Source organism: Tamandua tetradactyla, chromosome 8, assembly GCF_023851605.1.
Source record: "Tamandua tetradactyla isolate mTamTet1 chromosome 8, mTamTet1.pri, whole genome shotgun sequence".
Taxonomy (NCBI): Eukaryota; Metazoa; Chordata; class Mammalia; order Pilosa; family Myrmecophagidae; genus Tamandua; species Tamandua tetradactyla.
Window position 1 is genome coordinate 39262816 of NC_135334.1, and position 15666 is coordinate 39278481.

At 38.1% G+C, this 15666-nt stretch overlaps 1 protein-coding gene across 2 annotated transcripts; it reads left to right on the plus strand.

Moving 5' to 3' along the window:
* Nucleotides 1–7901: 7901 nt before the first annotated feature.
* On the plus strand, nt 7902–15324 carry MMP12 (matrix metallopeptidase 12). Of its 2 annotated transcripts, XR_013156594.1 has the most exons (11): nt 7902–8042; nt 9268–9512; nt 9925–10073; nt 10163–10288; nt 11341–11502; nt 11900–12017; nt 12605–12738; nt 13111–13270; nt 13861–13964; nt 14589–14818; nt 14854–15324. XR_013156594.1 is itself a non-coding variant. In XM_077113121.1 (10 exons), exons 1-10 carry the CDS (start codon nt 7938–7940, stop codon nt 14687–14689), a joined length of 1404 nt encoding a protein of 467 aa, XP_076969236.1. In that variant the 5' UTR covers nt 7902–7937; the 3' UTR covers nt 14690–15324. The 2 variants fall into 2 exon arrangements, 1 of the variants encoding a protein (XP_076969236.1); XM_077113121.1 differs by having other exon boundaries at nt 14589–15324.
* Nucleotides 15325–15666: the final 342 nt, after the last annotated feature.

The window sequence follows — 15666 nt, forward strand, 5'->3', positions numbered from 1 at the left end:
AATATTGGTCTCAGTGTCTTGCACCTCGTTGGGCAAATTTGACAAGGATATGGCATGTGGGTAGATGCCATTGTGAGTGTCACCAACGGAGTGGCTTAGAAGTTGAGAGGAAAGAGACCCACATGGGTCACGAAAGAAACTTCGCAGGAGTTACATTCCTGGACCTGGGCACTGGGGGGTCAACGGCATTTGGATTAATGAAAGGCAGTATCAAAGTCTTTCTAGACCAGAACATAATTAAAAACACGAAGGGCTTCCTTGAATTTCCTTGAGTTATGCCTAACTCCTTGAGTTATTTAGACATTGTTGTCACTCACTGAATTATTTTGCATTTATGAAAAGAATTCTAAGCATGATTCACATTTCTTTGCAGGGTTTGTTAATCATCTGATGGACTTGGTGTTAGAAAGGAGGAAGTTCTACCCTGTCTTCACAGAGTAGATCTTTTCAGGGCTCATTTGGGTTGGAAAATCCCAAGAGATTTGCAATTTATAATGAAACTAAGATACAAAAACCGGGTCCATGAATTGCCTTAGTGCTAAAGAAGGGCCTCTCTTCGTTATCTGTATTTATTTGAGATGTTAGGTAGCCATCTTGCAGCAGAGAGAATTCTACTTTAGATTCTGTAAGACAACCCTACGTGTGGTAATTTTGTTCTTTGTGTTTGCTTTTTCCTTTTTCATTTCTTTTTCCCTTCCCTGGATCATCTTCCTTCTCTTCTGCCTTTTGGGCCCACATAATACTCCTGTAAGACCCTATTTTGGTCAAGACGACATCATAGTATAGTGTGTGAGGATATCTCAGTAAAAACACTAAAAACAAAGACAAAAACACACAGCATAGACTGCACAGGCAAGCAACTTGGGGTAAAAGAAGGGTTCACAGTGGCAGAACCCACCCTGGAAATCTAGCCCCTCTCAAACCAGGCACAATGCTCAGAGTTTTCCAGTAACATGCAACATTTTCCAGTAGAGATTCTTACCTCAACAGGTTGAAGTTCTTTATATCTTTCAGAATTCTCCATGGCATGGAAAATACCAGTGGTATGGGAAACTCTTTAAGGAGCCATTGGAGAGTGCCTTAGAAAAGCATTTTTGAGAGGCAGCTAGAGCAAAAGACACTTTTGAGGACTGATTTGTTTGGACAGGAATGGTTCAGGAACACTAATCAGGGTAAGTGGACATTTAAATATCTCATAATGTTGTCCCAGATCACTCCTGGTTTAAATATATGCATGGAAAAAGGACAGCTTGCTGTAGAAATGTGAGCTTATGCCTGTGCTCAGTCCAGTGATGTCACCAGCATATGTCTATTTAAAGTACAATATCTATGTATTAACTGCTTACAATACTATTCCTTTGTGTTTGCTGAAGGATATGAAGGTCACCATGGTAACTAATTCATGAAATTTATAAATTTTTGGAAAAATGACATATAACACTTAGAAAACTATACTTAAAATATAATGATGATGATGATGTATATTCACTATGTACAAAGTACCATAATGTTAGGTAGTATTAAGATGCAATAGGTATGCATCTCAGTCCAGCTGTGCCAGGTTTAATGCATTTTGTTTTCTGGAAATTGTTTTCAATTCTGAGCCTCCATACCATTGTGCTGATAGGGAACTCCACTTCAATTATTCTGCAGCTCAATCTCCTCTATATCAGGACTCAAATGTTTCCAGAGTTAGACAGGGTCAAGGCATCAGAAAGCCCCTTGGGTCATGTTATCTAGCTACTTTGATTCCACTAGACACTCCGTGATCCACCCAGCCTACATATCCTTTCAGTTCTGCTGACTACTGCTTCCCTGACATGTTTGCTTCAGAGAAGCTAGAATTGCCAGACCCAGAATCTCACTTCTCCAGTGCTTCCTATCATGATTCCTTTTGTGGTTCCACCACATCCTTGCAATACTATGGAGGAGTATAGACCATTTCTCCACAACACCCAGGACCCAAGACTCATTCCTCACTTCCACCACTGCTACCACCCCTAGCATTTGCTCAGTTTCAGAAAAATCCCTCTCTTCTCAAACCATAAGCACTTTAGTAGGGTTTAGGCTCTTGGACAGAAGTCAGAAATGCAAATCTGCTCAGGGTCACAAATACTGAGGCAAAACAAAGAAATAAACACAAAGCCTATTAGCTGTTGAAATGAAGAGGAAAAGGGGACAAATGTAGGTCAAATAATTTAATAATAGGAATAACTATCCTGTCCCATTCTTGAGGAGAGCTGTGCAGATCTTGTCTGATATGTCCTCCTCTCTCTAGCCATTTATGTTTTCCTCTGAGCCTAAACCACAAATCTGGCTGGTCAATCCTTTGTGAGAATGCCACTACTTTTTAATAGCATGAAGGTCCAAATGAAATTGTCTTCTTTCATCTGAGTGGTGTGTCTGAGAGCCAGACTGCTTGGCTTTTGGGAAGCTTTCCAGAAGCTACGCCTTTTATCAACCCTTGGTAAGGAGACACATTGGACAAGGCAGAGCCGTTGTCATAGGTCATTTAACAAATACCACTACTTCTAGGACATACATTCTCAATAGGGTAGATGTGTCTCAGAGTGGGTGAAAAAAAATCTTACTTTTTTATAAATAAGTGTATCTATATATGTGTATATATATATATGTGTGTGTGTATATATATATATATATATACACACACACAGAGCATAAACAGATATTGGTATATCTCAATTGTCAAAATTTCATGGTGAATTATAAGAAATATACCATATTAATGCAACATATTAATAGGGAAAACTGTGCCTGTGTGTGGTGGGGTAGTATTGTATTTTCTGCATGATTTTTCTGGAAACCTACAACTACCTTAAAAAAGAAAAAGACATGGGGCAATTAAGAAAAACTGCCTAAAAAACCTCTATCTCAAGGGCAATAAAGAAAGACATGTTGGAAAACACTGCTGTAGGTGCTACAAAGGAAGGAAAAAAAAACATTTATGAGAGGCTCTCATTGGGTCAGGTTTGGTGCTGGGTAGGGGTGGTTTTGTGGCTCTCAATCCTCATAATAGTCATTTATGGATAAGGAAACTGAATTTAAATAACTTGCCTAAAGCCACACAGCTTGTAAATAGCATAGGTGACATTTGAGGCCAAATCTTTTCCAAAGCCTTGCTATTTCCATTAAAACAGACTGCAAAGTCAAAGTCAGTTTAGAGATATCTGAGTCATTATCTCTACTCTCAGGTATTTCACATGTCATTGGAGAGCATGAACAGAAAAATAAACAATTCATTAACAATGCATTTACCTACGTTATCACATTGTCGCTACCTCAGAACACATACGTACAAAATGGCTGCTTCCTGCTGCATTTTATATCTTAGCTTATAGTTGTTTTAAGGGGAGCCATTTGCTGGCGGAAGAAAAATGACAAGAAAGGAAACCACGGCTACTTTTATCTTTTCTGTTTTTCCTTTCTCTGGGTTGTACGCAATGTGATGGGGCTTATTCCCATACCCTACAGGTCCCAGGATCTTCTCCAGCATTCTACACTGAGGACAATGTCTTGGTGCTAAAGAGTTCTCCCAGGACAATTTTGGGCTGAGCACTAGTTTCGAAGGCACTAAAGGTTTCAAGCCAGTTACTCTGACAGTCCCTGCCTCAAAAAGGTGAGCCCAGTGGCAGCTCCATGCAAAATCAAGTTCCAGTTCATCCTGGAAGAAGTCGGGTAGGAGGGAAATCTATAAGCCATAAATCCACCACCAGCACCTGCTCCTGCCCAGGACCTGGTGCTTTGTTTCCCCATGCTGGGTACAGGTTCATGCATTAGGGTTGAAAATAGAGGCAGAGCCCAGAGAAGCTGTGCAAAAGCTCTATTTTTCTATACACTCTCAGCATCTATTTTCTATTGATGAAGTCTTTAAATAATTATATTTATAATCAGCTGAACTTTTCCACAATCAGTGATTGTGGAAAAAGTTAGCTGGTCTAAGCCCACCATAGCGTGACCCAACACACACAGACATGGAGGTAAAGGGGGAAGGCAAGAATTAGCATTAACTGAGGCCCTCTCATATGCAGGCTTGGAGCGAGGTGCTTTTAATAGGTAATGTTGTTTATTCTTTATAAAACCATATTGCTGTCTCCATTTTATGTATGAGGAAAAAAGAGGCACGGCAAAGTTCACTTGTCTATGTCCACACAACTGGATAGGGCAACTCCAAATATTGTGCTTCTCAGAGGCTCTTTGGGCCAATTCTAAGAACCCTGGCAGCAGAAACCACCTTGGCAGCCTGGCAGTGCCCAACCAGGGCAGGGCAGGAGATGTGCATACTGATGCACAGGTGTTATTCAGAGAGCACAGCCAGCCCTCTGCCTTCCTGCATCCACATCTACCATTCCCAGGCTGTCTGGTTAGTCCTGACACCCACACAAACAAGAGGGCAGCCTGGCTTTAACTAAAAAAGCTTGAGATACCATATTTGCAGTGTTTGCAGTAGTAAAATACCCATAAGGAGATAGAAATCTGGAAAAAAAAAAAAGAAAGAACTGATATGTGACAAAATGAAGTATGCTGTAGGCTGTAGTAAGACATTGGGACAGAGCCAGACTTCTCAGATGCCTCCTCAGGCAATTCATTTCCCTTTTCCAGGCTCCCATTTCTTCATCCATAAAAGGAAAGGGCTTTCTCTAAGTTTTCTTCCTGCACAAACAGGCTGTTGGTGTGTTCAAAGGTAAGTTATGAGTTCTTATTTGTGGATCTCAGGAGCACTTTTCTCCCTGGTCCTTGCCCATGGCCACATTTCAATTGCCAGTGTGCTTGCTCTCACTCTTGGAGATGGCATCACACTTGGCTTCAAGTGATCACATCAGGATATGCCCCAGAATATTCTGGTGTCTGACTCATGAAAGGAACGATATAATGGAGCCTTGGCTACTTCTGGAGGCTTTGTGCTATGATATCTGCCTTCAGTTATGAAATTCTTACTATAAGTAATTCTTTCCACAAGAACTCTAGGATCTCTGCACTTTTGCAATTGTGCCCTCTTCACACAGAGTGTGGTTAATGACCCCTTGATTCTGCCTTCCCTCAGTGGGTCCCTGGAAGCCATGTCTCTGCTGGGACCTTCAGCTTGAGGTTTGGTCCTGGATCAAATGTTTATATAGCTCCCGCCACAAGAGAGAGATCCAGACATGTAGTTGACATCCGTTCTCATTCCTTCTCAACCTCATTATCAACTGCTTTGATTTATTTATTTAATTTTTATTTATTTATATCTTTTTATTTTGAAATAATTTCAGACTTAAGGAAAGTTGCAAGCATAATACTAAATAATACATAGATTAACAATATACCCCCTACCAGATACGCAGATTTACCAACTTTCTGTGTGTGTTGCTGGCTTTTTTTTTTTCCTTCTCATTTTATTGTGGTAGCATGTATACAATATTTCATTTACCATTTTAAACACTTTCAAGTACACAATTCAATGGTGCTAATTACATTCACAATATTATGCTGCCATCACCACCATCCATTACCAAAACTTTTCCATCATCCCAAACAAAGCATTAACTGTCCATTCCCCACCCCCAAACCATGGTACCCTATAATCTTATTTCTCTAAGAATTTACCTGTTTTAGTTGCTTCATGTATCTGTCCTTTTGTGTCTGGCACATTTCACTCAACATAATGTCGTCAAGGTTAATCAATGTTGTAACATGTATCAGAGCTTCATTCCTTTTAACGTCTTAATAATATTCCATTGTCTGTATGTACCACATTTTGTTTATCTGTGCATCTTGATGGACACTTAGGTTGCTTCCGTCATTGTCTATTGTGAATAAAGCTACCATAACATTGGTGTAAAAGTTTCTGAGTTCTTGCTTACAGTTATTTGGGGGTATAAACCAGAAGTGGGATTGCCAAGTCATATGATAATTTTATATTTAACTTTTTGAGCAATCACCAAACTGTTTTTCAAAGCATCAGTCTCTTGTAAACGTCTTGTCTAAGAAGTGAAGTAAAGTTGAGAAAAGGAAGATAGCAATGATAAATCACTTAAGGTGTGTCAGGCACTATGCTAGATATTTTCCCAATTATTTAATGTACTCCTTATAACAACCCTTGAAGTAGGTACTCTTATTATTCCAATTTTACAAATGAGGAAATTGTCTTCAAGAGATTAAAGTGATTGCCCAAAGTCATAAAATGAGGGAGCTAAAATTCTAAACCTTAACCCAAGAACCTAAATTTATAACCACATCTATGCCCTGTGGGCTGTCTAAATAGTCCTTATCTCCTTATACTTCACCAATCTGGGGTACCTAATCAGTGGAGACCTGGAGAGTATTACCGTTTAGGTGGAGTTTTCTGTTTTTAGAAACCTTCCAGAGAGGACATTTTTTTTCATTTCCTTTGGCAGCATTTTCCTTGTATTTTTCAACGTACCCTTTCAGAATATCTCCTCCAACTCTTCCGCGAAGTGGATTCCTTCCTGCTTCAGGTGAGACCAGAACTTGTGAACTTTGAGTAAGCTCAGGAATATACCCTGAGTCATACCCTGCGATGACTATTCCCACAAAAGAAATTCACTATTGATGCCGTTTTGCTCTTGTTTTCGCACTAGATTTATTCACAGGTGTTTATTGAACACCTACTAATTTCTAACCCTAGATACCAAAAATACAAAGATGGCCAATATGGACATTTTCTGCCCTCTTTCATGAAACTTTAACATTCTGCTAGTGTAGAACCAGTTCTGCTCATGTTGTCTGATAACCCCCTTTTCCTGTTTTTGAGTCAAACTCTGTCGTGTTTCATTTATGATTCTTGAATTAAATTCAATATTTGAAAGGATTGCCTACAATTCTTGCACGTAATCTTTCTTTTCATGAATCCTAGCCCTACAACTGCTGTAAACTACAGATGCATGCTGTTCTTTCAAGGCAAGGGGAAGGGAATGAACCTATAATATGGCTAGCATTTGTAATACATTGTCTCATTCAGTCAGCACAAAAGCAGAAGGAGGCAAAGATTATTAGCCTTTTCAAATAAAAAGCTGAGAGTCCTATAGGTCAAAATCATAGAGCTTAAAAAGAAATTGGAGGTAAATGCAAAGTACAATGCAGAAGGCCTCCGTTTCTTCCTATTTAAGTAGGGAATTATTGTCCTGGAACACCAGCCTCAGAGAAAATTGGTCTGTGTATTTACCAGCAGAGTAGCCAGCATCTTCCAAACTGGGAGAGCCATCAGAACAATGACTGAATCATAACGGTATCAGATACCCCTTCCAACCCATCCCCAATCAGACTGTTCATATAGAATTAGGTGCTTTGTAGAACATACCCCCCCACAGCAATCCTACTGCCCATAAATCTACCTATGGGCTTTATTCTTTTACTCTTATATGTTTTCAGTCTTCATTCTCTATTGACTGCGAAGCTGATTCTGTGGAAATGAGACAGATCTCACAGAAGAAAGCTGAGCTGATAGGGAGGTGGAGACATTCCAGAAGCAAACTTTTCTATGTCCCATAATTGGAAGGTGTTGGCCCTTGTGCTGTCAACTCTGAATAATTTGGGACGTAGGAAAAGTTTGCTTCTATAAATATATTTTAGAGTTTTTAAAATATTTTAGGTGCCTAGTATTTCTAACAATGGCTTATTTTGTAGGATAGGTGGAGCCGATAACTTCTTTAGCATGTTGAAGATAATAGGCACTTGAGATATACCCTGTCTTGCCCGAAGTGAGAGATGCTAATTGACCCATTGTTGGTCCTGAAATAAGGTCAGGTTGGCATTTGCATGCTTTTGAGACAAATGAAGAGATGATATCAACTCTGAGTCACTCAAAGAATTTCACATGCAGAGTCTGGTATAAGGGCTATATAAAGAGGGAAATTTAAGGAACTTGTACTGAAAAGGAACAGAGTAAATTGGGTTAAGTCTTTTGGGAGAAGTTTAGAATGAAGTTTCTTCTATTGATTCTCATCCTGCAAGTTATTGCTTCTGGATCTGTTCCCCTGACCAGAGAAACAAATGCAGAAGAAAATGATGTGGATTTTGCCAAAGTAAGTACTGATACTATAATATTTACTTTTTGTCTTTAAGATTTATTGTTTTGGCAAGAGAATTTGTCCATAGTGTTAAAAACTTTGGCCAAAGAGTTTTCGTTCAATTTGTCTACTTGTATTGTAAGAATTCGAGAATTCGAGAGTTTTGCCACGCAAAGGAAGACTCCAAGAGACGTTCTCTCATGCAACACGCAAGGGGTTTATTTACCACACATGCGTGGGGCTCACTGAACACGCAGGAACAGAGAGCCCCGAGCCTGAGTTTGGAAAAGCTTTTAAGGGGTAAGATGAGGGGGGTGGGGGTTGAGCATGGGTCACAGGTGCTGTTTTGCAAAAAGCAGATAATGAACAGTTTTACAACAAGCATTTCTTAACAGTTTTACAGCAAGCATTTCTTGAGCACGAGTCACGGGAGTTGCTCCCTGCATGAAGTAGACAACCGCAGTTTTACAACAAGTAATCTTGGCGCCAGGATTGTTAATCTTCAGCCTGATGGGGGCCATAACTCTTTTCTTTACAACTCACACCAAATGTATAGCAGTGAATATAAAATGACACAAATGTTTTTGCTGGATATTTCTGTTATTCAGAAGCTAAAATATATGTAAATAGCTAAATTAAGCAGGAAAAATTAGCTACTGTTAAGCTTTATAAAAATTCCTTTTTACAGTATGGCATTTCTTATTCATTATTTAGTGCAAGTTAGCAATGGCTTGATTAATTTAACCACTTTGGGCTGTTCTGATAATTCGAGTGTATTTCCTTTACTCCTCAATCAACTATTCACAAGTATTTACATATGATTTTAAATTTTTAAATTTACTTTCCTAATTATACATTGGGATAATTTCCCCATTTTGTTAGATTGTTTTAACTTTAAAAATGCCTTAGTTGAGCTTTTCATGTTTTAAAGCAAAAATTGTTTATCTCAACTTAATAACTAAATAAAAAATAATTTGCATCCTGACAATAAAGGTGCGCTGCTTGCTGACTACTAAAATGTGCTAGATGTTAAGATATGATTTAAAAGAGTAGAAACAAGTGGGTTTCTAGAAATCATTCTTTCTAATAATGTATGTCTAAACAACAATCTGTAATTAAGATCCAAAATATCCAGTACCAAACCATCAGAGCATTTGTTTGGGTCAAATGCAGAGCTTATGTGAGCTCCAATGAATATGTCATCATAAAGAATAAAGTATTACTAAATGTATTTTCCCAGAGGTACTTGGGAGCCTTTTATGACCTGGACATGGAAACACTTCCAACAACAAAAAAAGCCAATGGGAACCTCATGCAGATGAAAATCCAGGAAATGCAGCAGTTCTTTGGGTTAGAAGTGACTGGACAACTGGACACATCAACTCTGGCAACGATGCATACCCCCCGATGTGGAGTACCAGATGGTCATCATTTCAAGACAATGCCAGGGGGGCCAGTATGGCAGAAACATTACATCACCTACAGGTAGCATTGTGGCCACATATTCTATTTTTCCAGAGGTCTAACTTCTAGAAACCTTAGCTATCTTACATATAGCCCTGAGTCTTGAAGTAGATGAAAGAAACTTCCCAATTATTAACACAATTCTATACTTATATAAAGTTTCATGCTCTCTAGAAGGGAAGGTTGAGTTCCATGATCTCTAAGAGAATGAAACCGAATCTACTATAAAAATTTTTAGGATGGATAAACGCAAAAAGTTTGAGTAAGGACAAAGAGGAATAATCCTTTAATGATAACCTGGAAAGTCATAAGTGAGAAATGAGATCGCTTCTAAACTTAATGAAAAAAACCCATAAAAATGTTTCTGTATTTAATGAAGCATGAAGGAATTCATTACCCATGGTTTCCATATGTTGTCTTTTTGCTGATAAAGAATCAACAATTTTACTCCTGACCTGGCTCCTGCAGATGTCGAGTATGCCATCCAGAAGGCTTTTCAAGTATGGAGTGATGTGACTCCCCTGAAATTCAGGAAGATTAATGCAGGCACGGCTGACATTATGATCTCCTTTGCACGTCGAGGTAGAGAATTTGAACTTGAACTTGAACATGTCATTTGGTGTCACCAACAGCATGTATAGATGGAATAATTTTCTTTCCCTTTTAAAAAGCTCATGGAGACTTCTACCCTTTTGATGGAAAAAATGGAGTTTTAGCCCATGCTTTTGGTCCTGGAGCTGGTATTGGAGGAGATGCACATTTTGATGACGACGAACTATGGACTAAAAACAGCAGAGGTAGGTAAAATAATGTTTATAAATAAGATCTAAATTGCATTGATTCTGAAAGACCATTGTAAGACGTAAACTTGTTCTGATTCAGACTTTGCCACTAAATTTTAAACACTTTATTTGTCTCAGTCTTAATCTGACCCTCTGTAAATCGAGTGTATTGCTGTAGATATCAGTTCTAAGAGAATCTGGGGATGAGCTAGTTCATAGACTCAGGAACCTTAATCATAGCAGGTGACCAGGTTTTGACAGTACAATCCATAAGCTGAAAAGCCATACAAGACACTGATTCTGAATGTGCCAACATTCCCAGAAGAAGGTGTCATCTTTATGATACATAATATGCCGACGGTTTAAGATTCCTTAATTCAGATTTGGAGATCCCTGTAGGAAAACACCTTAAGACAAGGTTATATGGTTATAGTATTATGATCCTGGGATAATTTTAGAATGCCTTTGTGGACATTTATATAGAAGGATTGTAACTCTCATCTTTCTCAATAGTTGGTGGTAAATGGGATTAACTCAGTTACCTGGTGTTTTGTGGGACTCATACATGAAAGGTGAAATATTGCTTATTATTGCTTTTTAACATTTTTTTTTCTTGACATGGGCAGGCTCCGGGAATCAAGCCCAGATCTCTGGCATGGCAGGTGAAAATTCTGCCACTAAGCCACTGTTGTACTGCCCTTACTGCTTTTTAAAAGCAAACCAGGCTGGCCCCGGTGGCTCAGCAGAGTTCTCAGCCTAGCATGTCAGAGACCCGGGTTTGATTCCCGGTGCCTGCCCATGCAAAAAAAAAAAAAAAAAAAGGCAAATGAACACAGAACACAGCTATGACATCTAGAAATTTGCTTGCATGTGGGGCATTTGGAGATGTCTGAACATCCTCTAATGCATGGTCAGCCAACTGACAACAAAAGAATTATCCAAGGAATGTCAATAGTGCTGAGGTTGAGGAAGGTGGGAAAAGATTCCCCAAATGTTTCTTTTTCATGGATCAATTTGTCCCAGATACTGAATTTCACTGGACTTTCCCCTTTGGTTTTCTTTTTTAGGCATAAACTTCTTTCTTGTTGCGGTTCATGAGCTTGGCCATTCGTTGGGTCTTGACCATTCCAAAGACCCAAGGGCCATAATGTTTCCCACCTACAGTTATGTTGACCCCAACACATTTAGCCTCTCTACTGATGACATACGTGGCATTCAGTTCCTCTATGGTGAGTTTTTTTTGGCATGTGAGGATAGGTTTATGAATACTCTAACTATATTTGCATAAAACTTTAGCACCTGACTTCTTGAGCCCCATGAGAACCTTGTAAGGTAGCATAGATATTACCTTCAGTTTACAAGTAAAATATCTAGCAATCATGGTTAATGTCAGTCAGAAGTGGAACCTGAGTCTCCTAGCCTCAAGTCCATTTTCTTATCTGGAACAGGAAAACTAGGGAGGAGCAGATTTTCCCCATGAAATTTCATATATTTGAAATTTTCTTGCATGCTTTCTATGTTATCAAAAGTTTAAAATGGATTTTATGCTTTTTTTTCTTATGAAGTTTTCCTTTTATAAACTAAACCACAGATTCTCCCAAAATATTTCTTGAAATGCATTTTCAGGAGGCCCAGAACAGCACCGACCCACGTCAGGTCCCGATGGTACAGAATTGTGTGACCCTAATTTGAGTTTCGATGCTGTCACTACAATTGGAAGTAAACTATTTTTCTTTAAAGACAGGTAGGATCCATTTTTCAAAAATAACTAATATTTTGGACTTTATTTTTGTTAGAGATAGTGAACCTGGGACTTTATTCTGTGGGCAGTGAAGAGATTGAAGATTTTGAAGCAGGAGATTGGTGTGATTGTTAGCTAGAAAGCCAATGTAAAGATTTTAAGGCAACAATTATAACTGGAAATATAACAGGAAGTGGGAGAAGCCAGACTTCACCATTTTTATCTAAGACAGTAAGAAGGTACCTTAAAAGAAACCCAGGCTTTTAAGAGATTCCTGAAGAAGAGTTTTAAGACTTGCTTTCTTGATGGAATTCCAGGATGGCTTTTTGAATACAAATGGAAGCAGCTATTTGAGGGTGGAGTGAAGAGGGGAAGATGAGTTTTGAGGATTTATGATATGTTATGTGGCAAGATTGCACTTGATTTCTTAGAATTCAGCAAAGCTTGCTTTTTCCATACTTTGTATTTGGTGGGACAAATATTTATGTTATAAAACTGGGGAGTTTGGGCAACTTAGGTTTTAGAACTAGGGAATGGATGCTGGGGCCATTATCACTCACAGTGACTTTTCACGTTTTACTTTTTGTCAGGTTCTTCTGGTGGAAGTATGTTGACAATTCCAAGATCAGCGTTGGCTTAATTTCTAATTTGTGGGCAAGTGTGCCATCTGGTATTCAAGCTGCTTATGAAATTGCACCCAGAGCTGAAGTTTTTCTTTTTAAAGGTAATTCTACCTCAAGGAAGAGAACAAATTAAGAAAATGTTACATTATACTGAAAAAGTGCATAAAAGTACTCCATTTTATTAATGGTGGCTCTGAACTGTAAATTAACCTAGATACAGAGGTAATAAAACTTTTGGAAAAATCTGCCTATTTGCAGTAATATAATCATATTTGAAAAAAAGAAAACAAACATGGAAGGTGGACCAGGCTCAAGATTAAAAGCATTTTTGTCTGTAAATTATCACAAACCGATTTTCTGGTTTTAAAAAGCATTAAAAGAATGGAATATGATTTGATGTGAAAAAGCAGCTTTCTATTTCACATTTTTATCTAGTTTTTGTTTCTAACAAACTTTTTTCCTTTTGTCTTCAGATGACAAGTACTGGTTAATCAGCAATTTAAGAGCACATCCAAACTATCCCAAGAGCATACGTTCTTTTGGTTTCCCTGACTCTGTGAAAAAAATTGATGCAGCAGTTTTCAACCCAAATCTCTACAAGACTTACTTCTTTGTAGATAACTGGTATTGGAGGTGAGGTTTAAGGGTTGTTAATTTGACCTCTAAGGCCAGTATAGGAGGTAGAGGATGGGGTTTTCACTATGCAACTTTCAAAGACTTTCCTAAGAGGATTTAGCTGGAACAGTTATTTCCTCTGTACCTTTGGTTTCTGGTGTGACATGTATTTAAAAAAAAACACTTGATAAGATTTCATATCAAGTGGAAACACAGGAATTGTGGTACAGGTCTATGAGATTTAGAATTTATAGTCTTCAGCCAATGCTTCGAGGGTGTTTGGATTAACACACTAGAACCACTGGGCCCAGTGAAGAAACCCGTCGTTTGGTGGGTTCTGCAGAGACTTCATTAACAGTGGATCAGAATCTTATTCCTGCTGTCTGTTTGGAGTTTAGAAATTTTTGAGGACTGTTTTTACCTTCTGAGGAAACCATTAGTTTCCTAGCTCTTGCATGGTTGACATGCAGTAAGTATAATGGAATACGTTAAGAATATGGTCACTGTCAATTTTTTTTACTTTTTAAATTTATAAAATTTGACATCTAATTTCAAGTAAACTATGACTCACTTAATTCTGATCAAATTCCTGACATTTCTTTGCTCAGGTATGATGAGAAAAGCAAACGCATGGACCCTCATTATCCCAAATCGATTACCAGAAACTTTCTAGGAATTGGGCCTAAAATTGATGCAGTCTTCTACTCCAAAGGTAAGTAGACTAGGAAACCATGAAGATACTGGAAGATACTGGAAATCCGATTTTGAAATACAGAGCCTGATTATAAAAGAATGATTCCAAACTGGGAAAGCATAAGACTCGGAATTTGGGGGCTAGAGAAATGTGGGGGGATAGCGGAGAAATTGTATATTCTAGGGTGATCTGACCGGCAGGGGAGATGTGAATTGTTGCTGCTTCCATGTATCTGTGAGCATATGGCAGTCAAGACTCAGATTCAGACTCTTCCAGTCCTAGATTCAGAATGGGGTTGAGGTTGAGATAAGAGTTTGAATGTCTTCAAGTAAGGTCAAGTGTTCCCGCACTGTCTTTTCACTTCATGAGCATTGCCCCACTTCCCCTATGCCCTACTCTATCCTGAGACCTAAACAGAGAGTGACTTCTCACAAACATTTTTTCAGACTTCGAGAAAATTTAAGGTGAAATGACTTGTAGTATACCAGTGTATTTTACTGGCAGGCTATCCTGTTAAGGGTCCCAAACATTTAAATTCTCAAATAAGAACAATGTTCAATCCAGGTGCACCAGATAATCTATAAAACATGTTATTTTTTGAAAGATACAAGCAGAGAATTTAACTTGCGCTTTCATTTTTAGGACACTACTATCTCTTCCAAGGATCTCACCAATTTGAATTTAACACCCAATTCAATCGTGTCACTAGAAGGTTGAAAAGCAACAGTGGATTTAATTGTTAGGAATGATGTAACTAACGGTGTTAATTCACTTCAGTTTGATTATTTATTGCATATTAAGTTTCTCAATTTGTAAAATCCCTTAGGATATGGTGATTTGTAGTTTTAACTTGCAAATAGAAACATTCAAAGGCCAAGAAAATACCTTTTGAAGAATGTTCTGTAAGGTTGGACTGAAATTGCAATTACCTTTTGACTTACCTAAAATTTCATTGTAAAAAAATAATGTACCTAGAACTTTAAAAATGACCATTATGATGTACTTCTGCTGATGTAATGTATTAAAAACAATGAAAGGAATTATTGGTTTTAAGAATTTCTCATGTCTGGGCATGTATTTTGAAAATCTGTAACTGTACCAAGGGAACAGAGATGATAACTAGGAGAAGGAAAAGGCTGTTATTAAACTAAGCCTCCTATTAGTGGTATGTTGCAAATTTATTGTAAAGAAGTACATGTTGTAGTGAGCATGTTGTGCTGGCAGCTTAACCTTCCCTCTATCACTTTGCCCATTACCTTGACACAGTCCCTCATGGATTGTCCACATTATGGAGCTCCGACTTATAACTTACAGAGAAGTTATAGGCCTATAGAAATCATGCAGAATTCCCATATATCTGTCCCATTAGCATTTAAAAAAAATTTGTTTATTAAATTTAAAAAATTTAACGGACAAAAACATTCTTAGCATATGATCATTCCGTTCTACATATATAATCCGTAATTCACAATATCATCACATAGTTGCATATTCATCATCATGATCATTTCTTAAAACATTTGCATTAATTCAGAAAAAAAAGACAACAGAAAAAAATTCATACATACCATGCCCCTTATCCCTCCCTTTCATTGATCACTAGCATTTCAATCTAAACTTATCTTAAGATTTGTTCCGCTTATATATTTTTATCCCATGTGTTTTACTCATCTGATGACAAAGTAGATAAAAGGAGCATCAGACACAAGGTTTTCACAAT

Bases quoted from the DNA above. Each gene is read 5' to 3' on its own strand.
- MMP12 (XM_077113121.1), top strand. From the start codon at position 7,938: ATGAAGTTTCTTCTATTGATTCTCATCCTGCAAGTTATTGCTTCTGGA. The intron at 13,271-13,860 runs GTGAGGTTTAAG...TTCTTTGCTCAG, and splicing joins GTAGATAACTGGTATTGGAG to GTATGATGAGAAAAGCAAAC. The intron at 13,965-14,588 runs GTAAGTAGACTA...TTTCATTTTTAG, and splicing joins TGCAGTCTTCTACTCCAAAG to GACACTACTATCTCTTCCAA.